The 27,221-nt window shown below is 40.8% G+C and overlaps 1 protein-coding gene across 1 annotated transcript; it reads left to right on the top strand.

Moving 5' to 3' along the window:
* The first annotated feature begins 3,267 nt into the window (after positions 1–3,267).
* Positions 3,268–26,070, top strand: LOC139731205 (calcium-activated chloride channel regulator 1-like). The gene is made up of 13 exons (XM_071642091.1): positions 3,268–3,556; positions 3,987–4,282; positions 6,569–6,805; positions 8,071–8,298; positions 9,290–9,580; positions 13,128–13,358; positions 14,328–14,459; positions 15,293–15,440; positions 21,203–21,334; positions 21,871–22,092; positions 22,583–22,970; positions 24,911–25,079; positions 25,777–26,070. The coding sequence occupies exons 1-13, from the start codon at positions 3,268–3,270 to the stop codon at positions 26,068–26,070; spliced, it is 3,057 nt and encodes a 1,018-aa protein (XP_071498192.1).
* Positions 26,071–27,221: the final 1,151 nt, after the last annotated feature.

Here is a 27,221-nt window from a genome sequence, read left to right as displayed (position 1 = left end):
TTCTACGCTCTTTGGTCCTTTATAGAGTTCTCTAGTTCTTCAGAGAATAACTTACAGAGAAGAATTTACGGTGTACAGAGCACTGATTAAGTCTCTTCTCGACATGGCTGTGAAGTCCATGAATCCGCCTCAGACATGTCAGAAAGCTCCAAAACACAACTGGATTCCATTCAATATCAGGCTCTTCGACTGTGTGCTGATGCAGCTGCCGCGACATCTTTAGAATCCTTCCAAGTGCAAATCGGAGAACCCCTCTTATGCATCAGAAGAAAGGTGCTAACCACAAAATACAATGCGTCTTTGTTTTTTGTGATTTTTTTTTTGTAACGCCTGGTATAACAAACACTGATGAGCATAGAGACATTAATCTATTTTTGTGATATGCGCCATATAAATATGGTTTATTATTATTTGAAGACGTATAACACACTTTTGAAAACCAACAGAACTATTGAAGAAAAAAAATACTGTGTCAAATGGTTTGCCTCCGCCATATCTCATTATTCTTCAAATGAAACTACAAAACATCTTACAGAAGACTATAATTTCAAATGACTGATGACAACCAAAAATAACATATTTAGAAATGTGATTGCACAATCCCAAAATATATTAACTAGGTATAAATGGATGGTCTATCAGATGAAAAGAAATATTTGCCAGAAACTTCTTTGTGATATCTGTGCTCATTCTTTATTCTGTTTACTGATCAGGCCATCTGTACCTATAGTCACGATTGATTCTATTTGCATAGTGATAAATTGCTTGTTGTTCCAAAAATTATCGTGGGAGATCGGTCGTTTGCACGACTGGAATCAGTTGCCTCGTATCCACTGTTCTGGGCAATATTTCGAAAGTTGATAACTATGTTGATTTTTTCAAATCAGCCCTCCATTCCCGTTTATTTGAAGCAGCTTTTGGTCTTTTCTTTAACTTAGAACCAGTTAAAGGGATCGTATAGTTTTGGTTGAGCCCTAACTTCAGGCTTCTAACATGTTTGTGTGTGTGAGTGTGTGAGATAATGAGAAACCTCCTATGCAATGTGAAAGAGCATGAAATTCCAAGAGGAATTCAACGTTTATTTGATGAAAATTGGCCGTGAAATAGCTGAGATATCGAAAAGAGACCAACCCTCATAAAAAAAAGACCACCTTTCATTACAATCGCTTTGTTTTACTTTGTTTTTTGATGTCTCAGCCATTCCAAAAACCGATTTTCATAATGAACTTTGAATGCCCTGTACTGTCATGAGGGGTTTCTTGATATCTCAAAAAAAAGTTTATAGCTAAATCCTCACCTCCACCAGTACTATAACTTCATTTCAGCATTTTCTGATTGTGTGCCAATTCTCTTAAATACATGTGAAGAGTACATTGTTTGTTGGTTAGCGATGAACATGATGAAAGTAGAAATGCGTGCATGAAGTGCTGAGTTGGAGCCAACTTCAGCGACTAGCAGCACAGCATAAATTTATACAAGATCCGAATCGCTACAATAGTTAAAAACACTAACAATGAAGACTATAGCAGTTATGAAAATCAAGGTAGAATATAATATCCAAGCCTAATAATTACTCAACCTTTAAAAAAGGTTGCTAATATCAACTGTCTTTTTATAGACAGTTTACTGTCACCTGTTATACAATGGATTTCAAGTGGATTTCGAAATATAATGCTAATGAAATGTCATCGGAAACGATAACTGTGTTTACATATTTACACACACTGTCAAAAGCATGTGCTTTGGATGTCAAGTCTTTAAGATTAAGTAGCATTGAATTGGTTCTTATTCATAACATAACAATTTATTCATTTAACGACCTTTTCTTGTCCTTACAAAAGTGCGTTGCAGAGAATAAAAACACAGCTATAAAAATCACGAAAAGACTTACAATACACTTACATCAGAATTACAGTAAAGCAATGCGAATAACATTTTCCTGGACAAAAAAGAAGAAGGACCGACTTGAATAAATGAGAGTTTAATGATTTTTAATGATTTCTTAAATGTATTTAAGGATTCATATTGGTTGGAGGTTGCGTAGGAGAATATTGAATAGTTTGGAATAACCGATCCACTGAGTATTAATCTTTTCTTTTAAACAGTGTTCACGAGAGTATTTAGATTGTCGTGATAAAAGCATACGTTTGAGTAATTGGGAAAGCACACAAACGAAGGGGTGATTTGCAGTGGTTATGATTATCTTATGCAATGTATGTACATATATATATATATATATCTTATATATCTTATATTACTCTATAGTGATACTATCTTTTCTTATATGATATATCCGTTATCTGAGTTTTCCGCATATTGTCTTGTCATGTCTGTATTGTTTTAATTGAATCGCGTATTGTATCTCCGCTTTTGAAATTTATGACTTTAGTTCGTTCGTTCTCACAAATTCGAATTCTTCATCCCTGTTATTTCTAAATTCAGAGCTTACTTTCTTTTTGTTTTTGCTTGAAGTTTTTCTTGTTGACTGATTGCAAGTTGGACTTCAAAGGCCAAGGAAGTTCGGATATCCATAGCTCCCAACGTACCTTTCTGTTGTGTACAGTTGGCTGATTCCGCATGAAATATCATTGTTCTTTTTTATATCAAGTGATACATTAATTTTAAACCATCAGTATTCATGTTATAACCACATAACCAGTGTTGATCGCTTTCTAGACGGGCTGGATTGTCTCGTGTACCTCATTGGTCTTTCCGGAAGGAGATAAGACTCATAGAATGCTTTGCTCAAAATTTCAATGCGTCACAATCGGATAAAGTCTCTGTAAAAAGTGTGAAACATATGTCACATGCGGTCAATCCTTAATTCCTACCATTCTATTTTTTTTAAATTAATCTCCCGTGTTCTTATACCTGTGGACGAAGGGGTTCTCATGTGATAATGAGCTTGGATAACCACTCGTACTGAGCACATTGTGTATTCGCTATTCTTCTCTACATAATGGTGGCATATTAATATTGTTAAAAACAGTTAATTTGACATATTTTGTCATAATTTGGAACAAAATACGCATCTCTAATAAAGAACAAGATATTCACATATTGCCCTCTACCTCTCGGAGCTGACCATGGGTTGGTCTCAAATCATGTGCCACTTGGTACTTTTGGTTAGATGTTTCCCTATACCTTCAAGCTTCCGTCCATCCATTACTTTTGATAAAGGATTATAGGTTCTCCTCTCCATCTCATTTTCCTGTCCTCTTACTCCTGTCACCTATACTTCAGGGAAACATCATGCTATTGTAGGAGATGTACACTTCGGCTTCAGAACTTCTGTATAACGCCAGCAGACACCACGTGTATTGGAAAGAGATCAAGATCCTCGTTCCCCCGACGTGGTCTCCACAGGAGCACTACGGCGTCGCCAAGACGGAGACACTTGAAACGGCTCACGTCACCGTGCACTCCGGGAGTCCACGAGGCGATGAGCCGTACGTGGATAACCCTTTCGGCTGCGGCCAACAGATCATTCTGACTCACATCTCGCCTGCGTTCATTTCCGACAAATTTTATCGCGAAGAAATATTTGGTCCCACAGGTAGGTGAAAGGTTGGATGTTAGAGTCATATAATTCAAAAGGTTTGTGTAGACCATACTCAAATGATTACCATACAATTACAAACGAATAATCAAATATCAGTTCCCAGGAATAATACACCTGTATCGCTAGAAAGAGAGAAAGGGAAAATATAGGAGATAAAAGTTAAAAATATTAGACAAAGAAAGTCTTGACCCACGGCACGGTAAAATCATGAATAATATTGGGATAAGCGAACTAAATACAATGTATAGGGAAACGCGGTAAAACCATGTGAAAACAAGGCTATTTTGTGAACATGAGTGTGCTGGGATGGGAGGCTTGTGATGTGATGATAGGATAACCACATTTTATTTTGCAATGTTGGTCGCAGCGAATATCGCCGTCAAACCGCTAATGATCACGTACCACGCATGTTTACTTTCTGCAGAGAGCGTCTTGGTGAGAATCTGGGCGTATTTTCGATGGGGTTTGTTCGAGGAACATTACGACGCTGCGCTCAGCGAAGCTGGCGTTGTACCGGCGTATGATGCCGGTGGCCGTTCGATCGGGACGCGTTGTTCGGCGAACATAGAGGGCGAGGTAATGTGGCCGGACTACACTCCATGCAACTATAGAGATGGGAACAACATCGGATATCCAACGGAGTGTCGCTTCATCCCTATTCGCGGACAGACTGTTACGTCATCACTCCTCTTCGGAACCAAGGATTTTCACATTCCCACCGTGAGTGCACATTTGCTAGTATTCTCCCCGTATTTCAAAGATATTCTCATGTATTTCTGGTAGATAATGAGCCTGTAGAGGGATGTTGGTATACACACACACACACACACACACACACACACACACAACAAAGTAGAAATTATTGTACTTGAATGTTCAAATAAACACATATGCAAATATTCACATAATATATTATGTACGTATCAATATATATATTGAAACAAAGAAAGGAAAACTGACCAGAAACAAATAATCGATGAAAACCAAACCCAATTACAAGGACATATTATTTAGGCGTTATATTATAACGCCTAAATAATATGTCGTTGTAATTGGATCATTTAGCCCATTTCACTGTGACGTCATCATCCGTGCAATTGCGGTTACATTTACCGTGCAATTTTGGATCCATAAAGGCCGTGTCACACCTTTCCGGGCAAGCTAAGCGGGCTTGTTGCGAGAAGGGATTTTCCAGCACGTAGGACATTTTTCTGTGGCTGACAAGAATGTTTGTAAGTTTCGCACTTGTGTCTTATCACCTACTAGACACCTGTTGCCTTCTCCTTGCGTGTATTCCGTGTGGCCTGCATAAGAGCTTTGAAACCGATCCATTTTCTGTTACGAGCGACTTGCGGGTACTGCAAAGTACCTGCGTTGGAGTTGCCTGCAAGGTGCTGCCGGTAAGGGTCTCCTACTGGTGTTCTGCTTGTACCTCTGCAGGCAAACCCCGCGTCTCACTCGGAACAAGTTTTGAGCATGTTCAAGGCCTTGTCATACCGTATCTAAGGAAGTTTTGCGGGTTGATATGCTGGGAAACAAATTTGCTACACGGAGCTCTCAGTTGGTCCGCACCTGACAATACTTAGCGCGTATCTCACCCGTAGTTGCCCGGAGGTGCGCACGCGAGTCCGATTTCCCCGCAAAGTTTTGAGCATGACCAAAACTTTTCCGGGTGAGTCGCGGGGATTGCCTGCAGAGGCCCACGCAGAACACCAGTAGGATGCCAGTAGCTGCCGCAAGTCACAAGAAGTTGACCCGCTTGAAGTACGTAGGTTGCCCGCGGATCTATGCATCTATGCATCTATGCAAGATAATGGCATTCTGTTGGAGTTCTGCCATATCAAATACTTTCAGAGGGATTCCTTCACAAAGTTGTCAGCCCTCACTATCCACGTACCCATGCGCCTGACACGCAGGTCACATGGAATGTACTTAGAACGGATCCAGCATGTAGGACGCACGCGAAACTCGCCCAAATTCTTGTCCGTCCGCAAAAATTGTCCAGCGTGCTGGAAAATCCCCATACACAACTGCTCGTATATAGGACCTGCGTGCGTTTAACTACGGTTAATTACGGGTGAGAAGAGTGCTAGGTACTGTCATGTGCGGCTCATCTGCAGGGACTTCCGGATACAAACATTGTTCTTCGCAAGTCGCACGCAAAGCTTGCCCGGAAATGTGTGACACGGCCCTTATGATTAGCTCCATTGCACGCCGAAAGTGCTGCACACTACGCGTGTATAACGCTTGCGTTTGCAGTGTGTGTTTGCGACAACGCGCTAGCGGAAAGCGCTCAGTGAGCACTCTCTCCATTTCATATTCACTCTCGCTTCTAAATCATTAAAACATCATAGGCCTATGACAATGATCTATTTTAGGCGTTATATTAAACAAATAATACATGTTTTTCATTCGCGCAATGGGCAAAATATTTCATTCGGTGCAAGATGAAAACTTTGATCCATTCAACTCATTTCATCTTTCACCTCAGAAAAATAATATATTCTGTCCATTGCACTCATAACCTTCTTTCGTCGTTAGAGGGCGTTAGTACTCCGGAGAAACAAAATAGTACATTCAGGCAGAAGGTATGGAAACCAGACTACACATGGCTGTAGGCGTATATCACCCCCCCCCCCCTCTCTCTCTCTCTCTCTTCCTTTCTTCCTGTGGCAATCTCTATAAAGGTTGACTTTATACCCGTAGAAGTACTAAAGATTTGAAATGGTCCACGCACAGTGCAGAATCTTTTCCCAATTCCAGCGATTACACCTGTCCACAAACCAAACCCCAACGAAGATACTTTATGGATAACCATTAGTATGATGACAATGCATGGTGTTGATACGCCACTAATTTTATTGTTCTTTCTACTACTACTACTACAACCGCTACTACTACTCTACTTCTACTTCTACTACTACTACTACTACTGCCACAACTGCTACTACTACTCTACTTCTACTACTACTCCTACTACTACTATTACTACTACTATTACAATAGATTAACGAATTTTGCGACGATGATCCAGAGAGCCCAAATTTCCACAACGCGGAGGCGTTAAATCTTCAAAACAAGCGATGCGGAAACCTCGCAGCCTGGACGGTGATGAGGGAAAAAACAAGCGATTTCGACAACGGCCCACAGGTGGTGACAAACACTAAGCCCATCTTTACGGTCATCCAAGCTCCGCTGTCTCGCAGCGTCGTTATCGTTCTCGACAAAAGTGGCAGCATGTCGGTGAGTGTAGCGCTTTTTAAATTGAGGTTGACGAAAGACGAATTAATCAGTAAACGAGCACGAACTGATAAAAAGAGGTAGAGAAGGAAGGAACAAAGTTATTGATTCAGTTGACCATCAGTCAATCACTCATTCAGTCCCGGAAAGGATAACATACATGTATAAAATGAATACATTTACGATTGAAATAATATAAAAGAGAGAAGAAAAGGGCACTGAGTTACTGAATCAACAGATAAATAATTGATACATTCGTTCAATAAACATAAAATTAGTCGATTTGATGTGGATAGATTTCTGACAGTCATGTCATTTTCAGGAATCACTTCAAATCGAAATACCAAGTAAAAGAAAAAAAACAACGAATTCAATTACTTACTTTATTTCCATCGAACAAAAGGCGAAACATAATACAAAGAATTCAAGCAAAAAGCGAGGAAGTACAAGCTGAAAAATATTGTTGTTTGTATCTGACAAACTCTTATCTAAGCTATCCCAGAATCTTGGTCCTGTATTTTGAGTATGTACAGTTCTCATTAAGGGGAAATGGAATTAACTGTGTACATGACTATTTCGATGAAATAAATGGTAAAAAATTTTTCGTAATTGATTGTGATTATAATTAAACATAGACTGTCCAAGTTGAAATAAATACAAATATTTTATTTTCAAAATTTTATAATAAAAAAAAGCATCAGTATTTTCTCGGGTACCAAAAAAAGGTAAACCTAAAAATTTAATGAAAGAAACTTCTCCTTAGTGTTGTCAAATGCAATACCATAGTATTGCCTGTGAGGCTGCCAAAAGAATTACTAAAGAGCGTATTATTTAGTCTTTCATAATTTATTCGCTTGAATCGACTGTATAAAATTTCTTAATTCATCATTTACTGTCCTTATCGAAATTTTGGGGGCAAGGTGAGAGTAGAAGAGATTGGAGTCATCCGTGAGTAATATAAATGAGAGATTGTCTGATTCAACCTTGGTAATAACAAACCACTTAAGAATTATGCCATTAATATCTGATATGTTTGCATATTTACATACGAAATGAAATAACGGTGATGCGTGACAAATAAACGCCCACACTCACGTACACGTGTCACATGTCTTATCATGCTATCATAAGGACAATATAAATGTCGAAAATATGTGTGTGTATGTATGTGTGTGTGGGGGGTGTAGGTGCGTCTTTGTGTGTTATCTCCTTTGGAGATGTATTCTCCTGATTGTTTTTTTCTGCTGTATTCTTTTGTACTGCGGTAGGGGAACGAACGTTTCATCAAAGTGATTTCAGCATCTACTGAATACATTCGAAATGTCATTCCGATGAAGAGTCGACTGGGCATCGTCTACTTCGACAGCAGCGCTTCTGTGGGCGCTGAACTCACGCGAATCGTCGACGACCAAACGCGGGAAAGCCTGGTGAATTCTCTGCCCCCGACCGAGGGGGGCGGTACGTCGATCAGCAATGGAATACAAAAGGGCATTGAGGTATTAACAAACAATAGTTACCTCTGCAGCCCAAGTCATTACGGATATATGGTTGAATGTCTCGCTAATGTCTCTTTCAAACTTTATTTCAATATTATGTTAATAAGCTGAGAAAAGTAGAAGGTACAGAGAAGACTGTCCCTTTGTTTCCAGTAAAAAACCGGCGGTCCCATGTTGAGATCAACTAAATGTAATGATACTGATCTCCTCAAAACTTTCTGTCATTCGAATAGTTATAAATCAGAACACTTCTTAATACATTCCAGAAGAGAAACTAGTGATTGATTCCTTTTTGAATAAGTACTTTATGTTTTCAATTCCATTCTTGCTGTCTGAAATGTCTTTACCGCCCGTTAAACTCCCACAAGATAAAACAGAACTGTCAAGAAAACGGAAAATACTGACCCCTCCTAGGCTCCTACAATCCAGATGCGCGTGATGCGACCTATACAGACACGAATTTGATGGGAATTGTGATTGGTACCCAGTATACTGTACTCATTTGGACCCATGTGCTGAGGAACCTTTTTTTTTTCTATTTGTTTGGTGTGAAGGAGCTGCCGGGGGGGGGGGGGGGGGGGGGGTTCATGGCTATAGTGCTCGTGATTGGATCAATGGTCACTAGTTCCCCCTCGCTTCGGCGTTAAGAATTATGATTCTATTTGCAAAACTTCCGGGGGATCAAATAATGAGCAAAACTTACTGTTAGCGAATGAATACCTGAATATAAGAAAGTCCATAAGAGAACATTTTCGAAAACATTACGAAAGAGCTTATTTTGTATTTGTCAGTTATAGCAATGTTATGTACATAAGTTGAGATGTAGACCAGTCATTCAAATGATACTCCGTTTTTTGCATTACTTTGCAAGGGGTCCCCGACGATGATAGCCAAATTTGGACTTGGGCCGTTCTTTATATTCAAGTAATCAAATGGCAAGTCGATGCAAGCATGTTCACTAATACTTAGATTCTCTTATAACCTATACAAGGTACTAGGTGAATATTCTCCTGGCGGCTATATTCTGATTCTCGGCGACGGGGAAGATCAAAGCAACTACGTTGAAGACAACCGACAGTTAATCGAATCATCTGGAGTTATTATCGATACCATCACGGTCAGTAGCTCTGGAGATTCGGATATGAGGATGCTAGCCGATATAACGCTCGGAGAATCATATCACTGTATCGATACTGACAGCGGGAACTGTCTTATTCAGGCCTTTCAGAGCACTATCACCAGCCGCCCAAGTAGTGTTGCTGGGCAAACCACTCCCGTACAGGTAGGTATACGACCTTCTGTCGTATCAAGTCCCTTTGCTTGAAGGCATGAAAAGTTACTTTTTTGTTTTTGGCTCACAGGACCCCTTTTCATAAAACTTGTTATAAAAAACAAGTGACTATAGTTATAAGCTACCGAAATCATTGCATCTGTTTGGCTGAGAGCAAATTTGTCATAAAAAATGTGGCAGTTGTTACTGATAACAAGTTTTATGAAACGGAACACTGAGCCAAAGGCTCAAGTGAGATATTGCGATGAGTCATCGTCCGAAGTGTGTCCTGCGTCGTCCGTTGTACGTAAACTTTTTGTATTTTCGCCTTCTTTTTGAAAACCCCATGGCAGGTTTTCTTTAAACTTTTCAGGTAGCATCCATAGGGGGATATGATCTCAATTTGTTCAATTGGCCAACACGCCCCCACCCCCGACCCCAGGGAAGCCCGAAAGCACCCAAATTGAGAAATCTTTAAAATGTTCTTCTCTCGAACCCTACAGGAGAATCCGGCTGATTTTCAGACTTTTACATTTGAAGAACTGTAAATTGGTTAAACTGGGTACAGAGTTTCAAAACGTATTGTAATTGGAATAAGGAATAAGAATGTTTTCAAAATTTACAAGAAATCACAATGAACAAGGATGATGACATACTAGCTTCACCATAAGAATGCATGAGCGGGGGCTCAAGGAAGTAGAACAACAGCAACAACAACAAAAAAGAGCATGTATAAATTCTAAACAGCTAACCTTGTTATGCAAACGGTATTGTAAAAGAATAACCTTGCTTCATTTTTGAAATATGTAAGCCTCCTGCTCGTGAATTTGTACGGTGTGCCCTGACTCATGCATTCTTATGGTGATGCTGCTATATCAGTGTAATTTGTTCTGGGTTTGTTGAAGTGTTGGTTTCTCTGTTCTAGCACCACAATTAATTCCACAAATCTAAACATGGAGCTGACGATTTATGTACTCTATGATGTAAAATTATGAAAATCGTTTGGACTTCCCCTTTAATTAATACAAGCTAATTGCATTTTATGGGGGGTTAAGTAGATTAGATCAGTACCTGTAATTTCAGGGTTTGTTCGTGGCAACGTGGGTTGAGGGAGGACACGAATTGGGACCCGTGAAGTTTCACATGTTCATCTTCTTATTGTGAACGTATGGGTGCCATGTCCCCACTCCCTGGGGATCCCATCCAGAAGCCCCCAAAATATGAGAATGTGATATATATATATATATCCTAGGTAATATTCTACTCGCCCCCTCCCCACTTTTTTTTTTTTTTTTTTTTTTGGTACTATACATAGGAATATAGGGTGTCACCACTTTGGGCGCCCCCACTTTTTTCTTCTTCTTCTTCTTCTTCTTTTTACCCCGAAAGTGGCACTAGAAATAGAATGAAACCTTGAAGTGTGAGCGCGGTAAGGCCTTTGTTTTTGGACTTTGGACTTTTTTTTTTGGCTTGTTAACTGATGAAACCCGGAAGTGCCCTCCTCACACTTTTGAAAACGTGGCGCCGGTCGTGTTCTGCAACAATGCATAGAAGGTGAACTTACGATAGTCCGGTGAGCGTTAAACCAAATAGTGTCTTGTGTTCTTTTTCTTGTGTTTTTGTGTGCCTTTGCAGTATTATGTTTAACATACAATGTAGTATGAGATGCAACATGCCAATGGCATCAAGTAAACTCAAATTTTAAAGATGCGGCTAGTTACAGGCGGATAGTTGCAGAGTGGTCTGCCCGTGACAGACCGCTAAAGGCCGTGTCACACCTTTCCGGGCAAGCTACACGGGCTTGTTGCGAGGAGGGTTTTTCCAGCACGGAGGAGAATTTTCCGCGTACGTACAAGAATGTTTGCGAGTTTCGCACTTGTGTCTTACCTGCTATACTCGTGCTACTTACATTCTACTTGTGTGTATTCCGTGTGACCTGCGTGAGAGCCTTGAAACCGATCCGTTTTCTGTTACGAGCGACGTACAGGTACTGAGAAGTACCTACGTTGAAGTTGCCTGCGAGGTACTGCCGGTAAGGATCTCCTACTGGTGTTATGCGTGTACCTCTGCGAGCGAACCCCACGACTCACTCGGAACAAGTTTTGAGCATGCTCAAGGCATTGTCATTCTGTAACTGTATGGGGAAGTTTCGCGGCTTGACTTACGGGGAAACAACTTTGCTACCCGGAGCTCTCCGCAGTTAGTCCGCACGTGACAGTACCTAGCGCGTATCTCGCCTGTGTTTGCCCGGAGGTGCCCACGCAAGTCCCATTTAACCGCAGCCAAGTTTTGAGCATGACCATTATTTTTTCCGAGTGAGTCGCGGGGATGCCCGGAGAGGTCCACGCACAACGCCACTAGGAGGTCCGTAGCGGCAACTACTTTTTCTTGGAACCTGCGTTTACAAGCTTTGCTTTTGCGGTTCCATCATATTTCACAACTTATAGAGAATTGTCTTATGTACATTATATATGCTGACACACTTTCTGTTCATGACCCGATTTATATAACATATTTTGTATCTTGCTTGGTTTGTATTCTTTTTTAATGTATCTCGATGAAATGTATCTCAAGTGAAAAATGAAAATAAACGAGCTGGAACTGTTTACTGTGTCTCGAGTGTAAGACCAGTGCAGTTTCAGTTATTCAATCAATTCAATCAAACCTATAGCAGCCAACTCCCATACAGGTACCTCACAGTTCCCGTATGCAGCCAAGATAATGACATTCTGTGGGATTTCTGCCATTCCTTCACTGAGTTGTCAGTACCCACGCGACACTGGTACACAGGTCACACAGTATACCCGCAGGTAGAATTAAAGTGGAACGCGTCCAGCAAGTAAGACACATGCACTGACTCGCCCAAGTCCTTGTGCGTCCTCAAAAATTTCTGGTATCCTCGAAAATCCCCACACACAACAAGCCCGCGTAGCATGCCCGGAAAGGTGTGACAGGGCCTAAACAAGGTTGCGGGTAAAAAGATTTGCGTGCGCACCTCCGGGCGACTACGGGTGAGATACGTGCTAGGTACTGTCATGTACGGCTCGTCTACGGGTACCTCCGGGTAGTCAAAATTATTCTTTGCAAGTCGCACATAAGGCTTGCCCGGAAAGGTGTGACACGGCCTTAAACTTTTCGCGTCTTACCGCGTCTCCCCAATTTTTAATCACTGATTAAAACTTGAACACGGATTATCACGTGTGTTTAACGTGTGTTGCACGTCTTTACCACGTGTGCAACCCGTGGTTGTCCGCGGAATAAAATTTTGAGCAGTTCAAAACTTTTAACCGCGTCCGACACCGTTCCAATTTTTCCCCGCGTCCTGCCACGTCCATAAATCGACCGTAGCTCTTCTTAAACTCGACATCAACTCGAACAATATCGTCTGCTTCACGGGAGACAACTTTTTGACGTGTTTTGGCCGTGATTAAGCCGTAAATCGCTGTGTGACCGGGCTTTAAGCTCTGCTAGCGTTTTCACGATGTATGCAAAGGCAGAGTATAGAAGAAGCGCACCGATCACTCTGAAAAATTACACATTTTTGTTTATGTCGAAAAAGATTTACAGCTCTGACGTTCAGATCCAGCAGAACGTCGAAAGGGAGATCGTTCCCCTTGTCATCGACTCCGCCCTGGGCAATGACACGGTATTCACGGTTACGTGGACAGGAAGTAACCCAGTAAAGGCAGTGGTGACCGGATGGGAGGGTACGCGGATTGACCACAATGATCCAAGATATCACGAGGATGCCACGAACAAGATTATTTCAGTCACATTGCCATCCGCTAAGGTAGGTTGCATTGCCTTGACACTCAGTGCCCATAAGGGATAGCTAACTTCCCACCTCATAAGATACGTCAGGGTGCATGATTGTGCAGTGGATAAGGATCCCGGGTAAGGCTGTCAGGGGTTACCGCCAACCCCCCCCCCCCCCCTTTACCCTCCCCCTTTAATTTTTGTTAAAGAAACTATCTTTGTGAGGCAAAGAGGCACCAGAAAAATGCGCTGAGTTCTTTTGTTGTTGTTGTTGCTTTTCAGTCGATGAAACGCTGAAGTGGCACGAGAAACTGAAAAAATTGCATGGGGAAGCCATTTTTTCTTTTTGCTGCTTAAACCTAAAAGTGGCACCAGAAATATTGTTACGCCCCCAGTGTGTAAAATTATCGAACTGAACATAAACTGGAACTAAAAATCTACACTTTTTCTAATTCTGAACTCTCCTATAAAAATCCTAGTTACAGGCCTGTAGGACCAATACAAGTCATAAGCTTGGATCAGCTGACCCCTTTGAGTAAACAAAAAAACAAACAAACAAAGATACAAAAACAGAACAAAGCAATACAAGAAATAGAGAGAATCAGAAAATCTTGCAGAACCCCCCCCCCCAAAAAAAAAAAAAAACCCAAAAGTAAACAAAACAAAACAGCAATAACCTTGGACAGGTTGATATGAGTACAGCACCAAAATATAACTTCAGAATAGCATTGACCGACTTTTTATTCACCTTTCATACATTTGATAACAAAATGTGAAAGTTATGCCATCAATTTTGATGGTTCTCTGGGAGTGCGTTTAGACAGATTAGTGAGTGTCTGCTGACATTTTGACTTAGTTGTCATGTCTATACAAATTAAAACCTTTTTGATCGCGCTGCGTTTGCTATTACGATGTAATAAATGAATGATTTGTTTACCGCTTTTACAATATTTTGGTTTTGTTCCCCTTAATTGAAATACGTATTTTTTATGCTTCCTTCTAGCCTGGTCAGTGGAATGTGACAATCATAAACACTCAACCGTCCAACCCGGCGTGCGCAAGTGTTGCGGTGACGTCTAAACCATCGTCAAGGGAATATTCACCTGTTACCGTGACAGCCATACTTGGATCTACGGTGAGATACTGAGTGAATGCAGGTGTTTTATCTTTCTGTTTAGTCGCTTAGAAAATAAAAAATGGACAGTCGTCTAAAAGGTAACTTCATAATAAGATAATCGCATCCACTTCACTGGGCAATGAAAAACAAAATCAACAATTCGACAAAAGGGCATGTATGATTTCAAACTTGTGGAGGCTACGGATTTACCAGTTGTGGGAGCACGAACATATTTTTTCTCTGTCGGGGAGGCGGTTTCTTTGAAGGATCTACTTCTTCAATTCTTCAAAGACTTCACTGGATTATTCCCTTCCGTTTCTAGACTTGAGACCAGGAATATCCACATATGTACACATGACATTAATGGCTACTGTGAATACAGTGGTCGTGAACAAGTTTATGACAGCAGAGAAGAAAACAAAACTCAAACAATTCCAATCAAAATTTAGCAGGAATACTGACACGTACTTACATCTACACCTAATTCCTTACGTATTAAGTAAAGGGATTATGATTTATAGAGTGCATAGATGAGGATTCTTTAGTGGTAGTTGTGTCTTATTTTTTCTTGAAATGTTCCATATAGAACTATGAATGAGCTCTTGTTGGATAAACTACTATACCTGCGCGAAAGTCTTGCTCAAAACATTTGTTCCAATGTCAGTTACCTACGCAAAAGCTAACTTTACTAAGGGTGTAATGCGTGTCAAATCAGGAAAGACTGTGTTAAGATTATACAGCATGGATAACACACACTGCTGTCAAGTCCTTTGTCAAGAAGTTTTGCTTACTTTACTTTTTTTTTCTTTTTTGTTATTGTTGTTTTCTGCTGTTCTTTTTTCTTGCCACAGGCTGTCGATTTTTCTACTACGCCAGCACTGGCAATCTATGCCCAGGTTCAGCAGGGTTACGAATCCGTTAGCAATGCCGACGTTGAAGCGATCATCACTGATGAGCAAGGAACGAAGACAACTATCTCATTGCTCGACAACGGTTCAGGTTTGATAAGAAGATGATACTCTATAAAGATTGAGATGCTATATCTCTAGACGATTACTGATGTGTGCAACAATTAGGGGGTTTCTGTGAATCGTTCAATTCTAGTAATCTACTCTCGAAATAGTTGTCCTTTAACAATCAATTGGCATTAATAATAACTTTCATCTCGTAGCAGTAAGAATTTTTCGGAGAGAACACGCTAGAAGCGCTTATTTTGAGTTGGTTTACCCATTTAAGATTACTGATTTATATCGACTTCAGCTGGGTCGTTTTATGTACAATGTAAAAATTAACGTTACCCCTACCTGCATTTATAAGGAAATGTTCCGATAGAAAAGTTATACATAATTACTCAACAAGTCAAGCGAATGATTATCATCTTCGTAAAAATAGAACTAGTTTTGGCGACATGAATTTTATGTATACTGGTCCTAAGCTTTGGAGTTCCTTCGATCATTCATGGAAAAAATGCTTAGCTTTAAGTATAAGGTAAAAAAATATAAACATTTCTTTATAAGTACTAATAATCGATTTCGTGGTAATTAAAAGCCTGTATATTTCATCCAATGTTTTCTAGAAGTACTTTCATTAAGTATACTCGGAAAGTTATCTTCTGTTTCATTCATTACTCTAATGGTATATAAATACACACTGTAAACACGTTGTACATAAACCTGTACTGTGTAACATTACATGTATATCAATACCAGGGTTCATAATTGTGCTCTTGTAAATAATGTATGTATGGTGTTTTCGTTATAGCACTTCGCCTTTTCTTTGATATTATTTTGTATTCTGAAGAGAAACTACATAATAACAAGCAGTGATTGTAAGTAGTCCCCTTCACATTTGTACATGTTGTCATTTTATCTAAAAATATCACGATATTTTTATATACTATACTCTGTATAGTTATGTTATAATGTCCACCATGTGTTATATTCTGTAAATTTATGATATAATATCCACTACGTGGAATATGAATAAATTTCATTTTGTTTCGTTTCATTTCATTTCGTTTCATTTCATTTCATTTATATACAGTTTATTGTTTTGTGTTGGATTACGAATGATACCACTTTATTATCTACCTCAACTCCTACTCAGATTGGTATTTTGTACGGTACTCAAAAGTTCGCTTTAGTTTCATTTTAGTTTCATTCCATTTATTCATTTAAGCACGGCAACAAGATTCATCTGATAGCTGTTATTCAAGATGTCAGTGCACGGATAAAAACACATAGAAATATGCAATACAGTACAAAAAAAAATGAAAAGAAAAAATCAATCAGATACTACAAACAAATACACTACATGGTGAGCATGGTTAGTAACGATATACAATGTGATGATTCAAACAGAAAATAGAAAAAATAGACCATAAAGTCTTACAATGAGTAAAAATATGTACTTAGTTTAGTATTGATAACAAAATAACGGTTTATATGCTCTTCAAAGCTTTCATATCATGTCGGTTTCAGTTTAAGATCAGTTCGTAAATCATCGTCCCGTCGATGCGTTAATGATAATCCAGCGAATGATATCCAGCTAGGAATCCAGCCCGTCACAGCTTTGACGTATAGCAATGTCCAGTGACATAAAATGGAGTCTGTCTCCAATGTAGGCAAATCCGTTCTCTGCAGGCAAAATGCCTTATCTCCACAAATATAGCAGGTTAGCAGGTAACACAAGACTGACTATAACAATTCGCTTCAGAGGCAGAAGTGAAGTAACTCTCAGAACAAAGATATTGGGTACTCTGCCTACTTCCCTGTGGCTTATATACAAGTGTAGGTCCATTCACCCCTTCTTGAATGGTCTATAATTTGCTCCAACCTGAGGTTACACACTTGTACATACTTGTGAGTTCAAGACTCTTCCAGAAATCTTATACTGACTCACTGTCTAACTATGTGCAGAACTACCCATCACATTAGGGTACAAGGACAGCTGTGCATGGATTACATTACATCATCCCCCCTCCCCCCAAAAAAGGAAAAAAAAGTGTACCAATCATATTAGGCTGCAAGTACAGTGCATCCTCAGCCAAATATGTAGGCACTTCCTAGATCATTCTAGATTGGGCGAACTATATTGTATTTCCTGTCACATGCATGTACTGTACAGCTGTAGCTATACCAAATAGAAAGTTCTCCACTAATTTGGTCAACCTGGAAACCTACAAACACTAAAGCAACTAGGCATACAGTACATCATACATTTACATCTACTAGAAGGTACATTCTTGACAATATTCATTATGTTTGTCACAACTGAGAGAGCTATAATAAATACTCCGAGGCATTTACATGTACTAACCTGATCTATGTTTGCGTTACCAATACAAAGATACAACATCTTGCCTCTAATTCTCTTTCTGTGACCAAATCAACATACCTTCACATTTCTTCGCATATAATGCAAGGCGATTACATTACAACCAGTCTGGAATATTCTGTAAATCCCTATTCAATTTTAAATAGACTCAATATCGACAGGTTTGTCACCAGGACAATAATGCACGTGTCGTCTGCATGTACTGCAACACTATAGTGGTTGAGACAATTAGGAAGGTCCTTGATAAAATAAATAGAAGAGGGCCTAGATTAGACCCTTGTGGCATACCGCACTTAATACGTTGAGGGAAAGATTCGACACCATTCACTACTGTGTATTGTTCCCGCATGGTTAAGTAACTTTGAAACCATTTACAGGCATGATCATCTAATCCATTTAGCCTTAGGTTATCAACGAGCATAGAATGATCTACCGTATCAAAGGCCTTTCGGAGATCTATTGTGGCCATACCAATCATTTTACCCATGTCCATGTTATGTAACCAGTCTTCTGTGATTTCCACTAGCGCAGTTAAAGTTGAGTGACCAGGTCTGAACCCGGACTGATTCACACGTATGATATTATTGTCATCAAGGTAAGTATATAATTGGTTAAATACACACTTCTCTAAAATTTTAGCTGTGATCGCAATACAGATATCTAGCAAATTTCACAAATTCGTCATTTGTGACCGATTGCCACTTTTATGAATAGGATGGAATGATACTGGAACCTCGTCGTATTCTATTTACGTATTGTTATTTAAACTAAGGACTTTAATATAGTGTCCACCACTGGTTTTAATTAGGATACAAGTATAATTTGTCTCTTATAACCCCATGATTTTTATCGGGTAAGTTCATCGATATATATTTCGAACATCTTGCTCACACACGGGTTCTGGACGAAATGTTGCCTATTTGCGTTTAACCAAGGAGGTTTAGGAGATGGAGTTCCAACTGGCTGTAATTATTCAAACAGCTGAAACATGGGATCAAACCTCGAGCTGACGTGCTGATATTGGCATGCTGTGATGTCTGCTGTTGAATTAATACTCAAATATCAACAACAAAAAATAAATTCATTAACAATTTCTTGTCTGTCGTTGGTGGACCATTTTCACCTTCAATAGAAATTACTCCGTCTTAGTCTTTTTTTTTTTTGCTTGGCATGAGAGTTTTCAAAGACTTTCAATTTTGTTGATTGTTATTTTTTCCTTAGTTTTAAACCTTTCGTTATGTAATCAACCTTTCCTTGGCGAATCTTTGAAGTTACTTGATTTCTCGACCGTTTGTAATTCTTCCAATCAGCAACCACCTTGAATTTTTTTTTACTGCAAATCTGTTCTTTAAATTTCTCTTGTGAATAAGATCCAGAATTATGTGGCCTGTACCATACTAAAACCAAAATATTTAAAAAAAATAAAAATATTAAAAAAATTTTTATGTGAGAAAACTGTAGGTTAAGTGGCAGCAATTCTAGACCATCAGCCATTAAATCTTGACGAACAATGAAATTTAAATCCCATTTGATATAGGCCGCTGCTCCTCCTACGTGCATTTCTCTATCTTTACGAACAAGATTATATCCTTCTATTTTCAATTCAGAATCAGTAATCGCATCATTGATATGTGTTTCACTCTTTGCAACTCTTTGCTTGGATACATCTCAACTCAGCAATATCTTCAGGAACTATGCGCTATCCAAATGAATGAAGTTTTAACCCTTGCATTCAGAAATCATTTGTATCCCTGTATCAGTATCTACACCATCAATATCATCAATCGCATCAGTAAGATGGAAGTGAGAGTTTGAAGCAGAGTCTGTCTCTCTACATAGAATGTCTCTCAGTTCATAACTGGTTAATGAGTCCACAGTCCTGTCAATACATGAAAACGGTAGCTCTTTAAACCTACAAATATCGCAAATCCAGTCACAGTCTGATCGAAATGAAACTTCTCTGTTTTTGAATACTTTATACATCACAGTAGACATCTTTCCACAAAGTAAGGCGTTCTGATTTGTCCTCTCTGAATGCTGACAAAATAACACTTGGAAAACGAATTGTCATAAAAATTATCTTTACAGTCAAATAATACCTTCACAATAATATAAAGCTGGCAAAGGCTCTCGGTGTCACTCAATGACGACATTCTCCTTTTCTCTTGATGTCACTCGAAGATCTTTCCGTCCTTGGACCAGGTCCACGCTATGGCTTTACTCTTTCTGGCCAAGAACAAGAGCTCCTGACGCCTACAGCTTCGATTACTCCTGGTACACTTTTTTGACGTGCGTTGTACATGGAAAACTTCACAATGATGCTTTTCTCCTTTACCGCTTCGTTGGGTGTTTTGTTTCTCGGCATGATTCTGTGGCTGCGGCCGATGTCACGGGGGTGGTGGGGGGGGGGGGGGGAGAGGTTGATGCCCAGACGATCACTGACGATGTCGCTTACCAATGTATCTGTGTTTTCTCCTTGAGCCTTCTTTATGCCATGGAACCTGAGACAATTTTGGCGACTGTATTGCTCCTGTTCATCTATGTTTCTGTTGATGTCTGATAAGTCTTTCTTGAGATGACTCACTTGCTTTTCTAGCTCTCTCATCTTGCTGTCATTTTGCTGAGTGTCCATTTTGATGGCCTCGTATACTTGTTGCGTCACAGTATGGAGACTGTCACGGCTTTCACTAATGCCTTCAGCACCTCTTCAGAATAAAGGGCCTCCTTAATCTTTGACTCAATGGTCAACGCTAGCTCAGTGTCCTTGTCCATTGACAATCTTTGGTCGGTTGACCAGCACGCACAGCTCTCTCACTTGACATGGACGTTTGACCTGCTGCCCCGTGAACTCTGCGACCGACATTTACTGGGCCTCCGTTCTCACCGTCTTTCTTCACGGTGCTCACTTCGTCATTCAGTTGTCACAAGATATTTCACAAGTTTACTCAAGTAGATAGTCAAATTCAGCTTTATTCAAATGTCCATAAAAGTGTTAGCATGGCGCCTCACCTGACTTGTGCATATCCTCAAAGTGTACAGTCTCACATATAGTACATGTATGAAAAAACTCAAGATTTTTGGAGCCCCGTATCAACGTGTTTATGACACGCCGTCTTTTTATTTAGTTATTTTTATTTATTTATTTATTTTATTTTATTCATTCAGTATTCTTTATCCAGGAAAGCCCCATCCGTGGGTTCTACACTTGAGTTTCAGGAGTTTCGCTTTATTTGAGTTTATGTAAACTTTGTTCTCTTTTTATACCCTCCTGAGTTTTAAAAAAGGAATTTGAATTTCTGCACAAGATAGATATGTCTCTATAATGCTGCTGATGACTGACGTGCAACATTTTGAAATTGAAGACAGTCACTCTTTAAACATTCCATTTCATCCATTTGTTCTTTTTTGTATACCTTTGTTCATAGGATCGGATTTACTGAAAGAGGATGGAGTGTTCTCTGGGTACTTCCTACAGTTTACCTCCAACGGAAGATACAACGTGAAAGTCAATGTAGTCGGATACGAATTAACAGAATCTGGAGACATCATTGGGATAGGTTAGGCCGCGTTACGTAGTATTGGTGTATTTTTACAATCATAATCACAGAAGTCGCAGTATGCAGTAGAAATCAGTGTTACATAATAATGTTACTATTTGACCATAGAGTATTACGCTGCTAAAGATTTGCTCGTGGAAAAAAACACACACCAAAAACCAGGAAGAAGTGTAATAATTATTGTGAAGCATGTGTAACTGAAGACTCATTTTACTGTTGACATAATGATAAAGGAAGTAAATAAAAAGCAATGAAATGGAGGTCACGTGTATGAGGCAATCACGACTCATGCAGGTAAAGATCCCGCTACATTCATTCATCGCAACGAGCAGGGTGCTTACCCGTATGAAGTGGTCCAACTATCCAACAACGGGCGAATGGTGTCGGCCCCTCGATTAGCCCCCAAGTGACTAGCTAGCAATAGTTAGCAAAATGATATCATCCAGGCACATTGTGCCATACAAAAACAGATGACGGCAGTATTTTTTTTAATGCACCTGCAGTAACGACCCCGATTTTCCATTCTTATTTACCAGTAAAACGAGATGTCACAGCCACGGAGGAGGAAAAATCCGTGCCGTCTTTCATGCGCACTGCATCTGGCGGCATGTTCGAAGTGGCGAACTATCAGCCCAACGCCCCTGATAGTATAGCGCCCTCTAGAATCCATGATCTTACCTACACGTCTTTCTCCTACTCCAACACCACCATCTCTCTGACTTGGACCGCTGTAGGGGACGACCTCGATCAGGGGAAAGGTAAATGGAGACTGACCATCATCAAATTTCCGAAGAAGCCTCTTGAGTGATAGCGCAGCTCTTCAAGAGGATTATGTCATGGGGGCAGTGTGATAAGTGGTTAAGGTTTTGGACACATGAACATGAGATTCTTAGATCCAGTGCTGCCAGGTGCTTAGGTGCCTACATCCTTGAATAAGGTGTTTCATCCATTGTGCCCCTCTCAACCCAGATGTATCATTCGGTGCACCACAATGTCTGGAAAATAACATTGGCCTGGACTAATGGGAGAACAATGTAGTAGGTCAAGAAGCTACACGGGATAAGTTAGGCCCAAATCATGTATGGCAATATGGCATTACTTATTTCAGGTTGTACGGTCATGTACCGAATGTGCCACACGATTAAGAATACCTTAGGAGTTGGCATTGAAGACTCTTGTGAATGATGCGTGCATGAGGGTTTTAAACATACATCACAAAACTGGTTTATTTTCTTTCCCATATTCTAGCAAGCAGCTACGAGCTCCGCTACACAACCACCTTCTCCGTGATCCAAAACAATTTCACCATGGCACAAAGCGTCTCCGAGAAGCAAACCATAATTGGGAATCTGTCATCGATCGCCCCCGCCGGAAATACGGAGTCGATCACGATCGAGCTTCCGGCTCGTAGAATGGACATCGTCTACTACTTCGCTATCAGAGCGTGGGACGAGGCGGATAACGTTGGAGATAAATCCAACATCGCATCCGTCTCCATCCGGTACATCCCAGATCCCACTCCACAACAACCTACCCAAACTGAGCCATGGAACATCGAAACGACGTCCAAAGGAGAGCACCAGACCTGTGCCCTCAATGTCGTATTCTTGGCCGCCGCGGTGGCTGTGGCGTGGTGGTGCAGCACGAAGTCCATTTAAAATGCCAACGCAAAGTCGTCCAACGGACATTCAATGGAGACAGACGGGACACGTCAATAATGCTTATTCCATTGAATAAGTGTCTTGGAGAGAGATTAAGAGTGAGAGAAAGGTTCAAACGGATAGCTGCTAAAACGGAAAAAGAGGTTCGATTTGATTATGCAGTACCACTCCATGTTTTCGCAGACCTTGCTAGGCCGACAGTGAATTTGAACAAGCACGATTGCAGAATTCTTCTTTGCATTGCAATGTTATACCGTTTTTCACTTCACACGTTTTGATTAAAAAAAAATCGCAATGATGCAATGTTCTAGTTGCAATAGCGTATTCAATTTTGATAGGTTGATGTTCTTTGACTGTTTGCATAGTGATCCAGAGACTCTTGCTCTATTGACTTGTGGTGAACCCAGTAGTCAGTATCATCATCCTGACAAAGATCAGAATACTGGGCCCCGTTTCATAAAAGATATTAGGAGTTCAACTCTTGCTGGAATAACAACTGCCAATGGCAACAGCCAATCAGGAAACTGGATTCTTGTCGTTACCATGACAATTGCCATTCCAGCAAGAGTTGCTATTATAGCATTTTTTTCATGAAATGGGGCCCGGGTCTCTTTTCAGGACAACACTCCAAGAAAGATACATATAGGGTGCGTCGCAACCTAACACAGCTTGATGAGGTGATATGAATTATATAATATGGACTAACCCCGACGGGGATACGACATTTATTGTCTGAAGTATAGAATCGTATCGTAAGAGGCAAGGGCAACACAATTCTAGTTCAGGCGTCAGACAACAATGTCGTATCTCCCTCAAGGCCAGTCATATCATAATTATCTTCCCCTAAGTCTCCCATCATAATCTACACAATTAATCTTTGTTTCCTTTCCTCTCGTTGAAATGGAGGTAAAATGCTATTTTGCATTCTTTGCATCACGTTATTGCAGTCATGTAGCAGCCAATAGTGATGATAATGATGGTGAGGTGAAGGGGCTGTAGTGGCTGAGTGTGAACGAAACACTGCATTCTATTCAACGAAATTATACTGCGAGAGTCACCGCATTATCTACTGCCATATCTAACTGTTACAAACATCACTGTTTTGTGCAAACACATGAAATTCCTTTTAAAAAAATTATGTCCGATTTTCATGGAACTTGTTGATACTTTAATTTGACTATATAGTCAATGGTTTTAGTTGGAGTGGTATTGCTTTATGTTTACCATGTTTACTAAAAGTCTATACCTTGCATGGCCGTATACCTAAGAAATAGCATGTCACTTACCTTCTTATCTAAAAGGTATTATTTTCTGATCCTTTACATTATCGTTTACTTCTAGTGTTTTGTTGCTGTTTTTTTTTTTACTTCATTTTATATTGTTAAACACGACCTCTGACTGAGACTATGATCTTTTTCCGAACTTTGGATTTGTTGTTGTGATTTTTTAGAACATTGCCTACTCTTCTGCTATTACTAAACCTTATCAATATATCATTTTGTTGCTGTTATGTTTGTACAGAATGTATATAAATGTATTGTGCCAAGATATATAACCGTCATGCTGGAAGAAATAAAGTCACTTGCCATCCAGACACCAAGCGTGTGTGTGCCTCACCCCAGTGTATGCCCGCCTGCACATTTTTTCGATTGCTTCGAAAGCATGGACGCAGCGGGCATCACGAACTCGGCCCGAAATAATTAAAACGCTGCTGCTCCATCCTTGCCGAGTCAGACGTTCAAGATTTGTTTGAGACCCTAACGATCACCCGGAGCATCTGGAACCTACCAGACCGAATACGATTTGGGATTGGCCGCTTTTTCGAAGTACTTCAATCTTCCGCCCAATGTCGCATTCGAACGCACCAATTTACTAAGCAGGAAACTGTGCGAACAACCGTGCCAAAATCGTGCAGCTTTGCCAAGCAAATCGACAACCTCGTTCGTGACAAGTTTATCGATAAGTGTGCGTCAAAGCCACTCCGACAAAGACTTGTGAGGGAGCCCTCTCTCAAACTGGCGGAACTCATGACCATCGCTCGTGCATCAGAGGCTGCCGACAAACAGGCCTCCCTCATGGAGTCTGTATGTACTCCATCCTGCCCAAGCTAATGCACTGACGACGACACACCACCAGCGAGCAGATTGTGGTCGTTTTCCCTCCCGACAGACGAACAAAGGCCCAATTCGCACAAAGATGGAAGAAGGTCTTCACAGGCCTCGGCAAGATTCACCAGCCAGCACGTGGGAACTGTGGTCACACCGGACATCAGGTTCGTAATGATAAAGGATGTCCCGCCCGAGGTCAGGAGTGTAGTAACTGCAACAAAGTTGGACATTACAGCCATGTATACCAGAGTTCAAAAACTGTTCGGGAGAATTCGAAATCACAACGAGCTCCTTTTCGTGCTGTTAGAGCTCGTGAAAGCTAATATCGAGATATATGGCCACAATGTCCTCATGATCGTCGACTCATGCAGGGACATTGATTCTAAAGTGTTTGACTGGATGAGAGGCCATGATCACCGACTACGGTTGACCCCAGCCAGGTGCGTCCATTCACTTACGGGTCGAAAGAGCCACTCCCTGTGAGAGGGGAGTTCAAAGGACACTTACGCTCTCCAGGAGAAAACCATACAGTCCCGCGTCATATCGTCATCGAGGGCGATGGCGGCTGTCTCCTCAGCCGAGATACAGCCATCTTGCTTGGCTTACTCCAGATGCAACTTGGAGTGAATGCAGTATCGTTACCGCGACTAACCTTAGCTCTGGAATTTACCAGGAGTTACTCAAAACCTACCCGACGGTTTTCGAGGGACTAGGCAAGCTCCTCAACTACCAAGTCCACGTCCATGTCGACCCTGGCGTTAGACCAGTCGCCCAACCACCGCGGAGCATCACCACCTTCTCGACAAACCAAGGACTGATGAGGTACAAACTTCTCATCTTCGGCTTGTCATCTGCGTCTGAGATATACCAGCACGCAATCCAGCAGGCTCTTAGCGGTCTTAACGGCGTCCGAAATATCTCGAATGATATCATCGTCTTTGGGAATGACGTCGATCATCAGGAGTAGTACGATCGCCGCCTTCGAGCCGTGATAGAGCGTCTTCGCGATCGCAATCTGACATTGAAAGCGGAAAAGTGCAAGTTCAGTCAGAGAAGCCTGACTTTCTTCGGATTCGGGATTTCGATCACGCGATGGAGTTTTAGCCGACGACACAAAAGTGAACGCGATAAGGATCGCGAAAACGCCTAAAAACGTCCATGAAGTTAGTTTGTTCCTAGGGCTTGTAAACTATGTATGCCGCATGCTATCCGACGTCGAGCGAAGATATAACCAGACCGATCGGAAGGAAGCGCTAGCCGTCGTCTTGGGATGTGAGCGTTTCCACGTGTACCCCATCGGCAGCGAGTTCGATTCGTTGACTGACCACAAACCACTCCAGTACATCATGTACGTTCAAACAGGCAAACTGCCTGCCCGAGTGGAGCGATGGCCACTGCGAATGCAATCATGAAGTTCCGCGTCAAGCATGTCTCTGGGAAAACTTACCCCGCGGACCCGCTCCTCCCCCCCCCCCCCCTCCCCGTACGTAAGCAATGCACCAAACCGTGATCGTAACATATAACAACGGAGGACTATATCGGTGCAGATGTCAACTGACGCATTGCCAAAAGCCATGACCCTAGAGGAAATCAGTGCAGCAACAGAGAAAGACGCTAGCGCTACGCCCACGATTCTGAAAGAGACAATAGCATCAGGTCGCGGGGTGTCAGCCGACCCTGTCATCGCTGATACTACGCGCATTGTCAAAATGAATTTGCCATTAAAGGGATCGTACAGTTTTGGTTGAGCCTAATTTCAGGTTTCTAACATTTTTTGGTGAGATAATGAGAAACCTATGAAAAATGAAAGAGCATGTAATTCTATGAGGAATTCAATATTTATTTGATGAAAATTTGTTTTGAAATGGCTGAGATATCCAAAAAAGAGCGAATCTGACAAAGTGTCGGCCGGACCGACACTTTATTACGATCGCTTTGTTTTACTTTATTTTTGGATGTTTCAGTCATTCCTAACCCGATTTTCATCAAAAAACTTTGAATTTCTCTTAAAATGGTATGCTCTGTACCATATCATAAGTGTTTTCTTGGTATCTTGCGAAAAGTTAAAAGCCCAATTCTCATCTCCACCAATACTGTACCATCCCTTTAAAGACGGCA

The sequence above is a fragment of the Diadema antillarum genome, unplaced genomic scaffold (genome assembly GCF_040938485.1).
Source record: "Diadema antillarum isolate AM-2024a unplaced genomic scaffold, OU_Dant_1.0 scf00000022, whole genome shotgun sequence".
In the NCBI taxonomy this organism is placed as follows: domain Eukaryota; kingdom Metazoa; phylum Echinodermata; class Echinoidea; order Diadematoida; family Diadematidae; genus Diadema; species Diadema antillarum.
The sequence above is the reverse complement of the archived record's forward strand: the minus strand, read 5'-3'. Positions and strand labels throughout refer to the sequence as shown.

Bases quoted from the DNA above. Each gene is read 5' to 3' on its own strand.
- LOC139731205 (XM_071642091.1), top strand. From the start codon at position 3,268: ATGTACACTTCGGCTTCAGAACTTCTGTATAACGCCAGCAGACACCAC. The intron at 4,283-6,568 runs GTGAGTGCACAT...CTATTACAATAG, and splicing joins AGGATTTTCACATTCCCACC to ATTAACGAATTTTGCGACGA. The intron at 8,299-9,289 runs GTATTAACAAAC...AACCTATACAAG, and splicing joins GAATACAAAAGGGCATTGAG to GTACTAGGTGAATATTCTCC.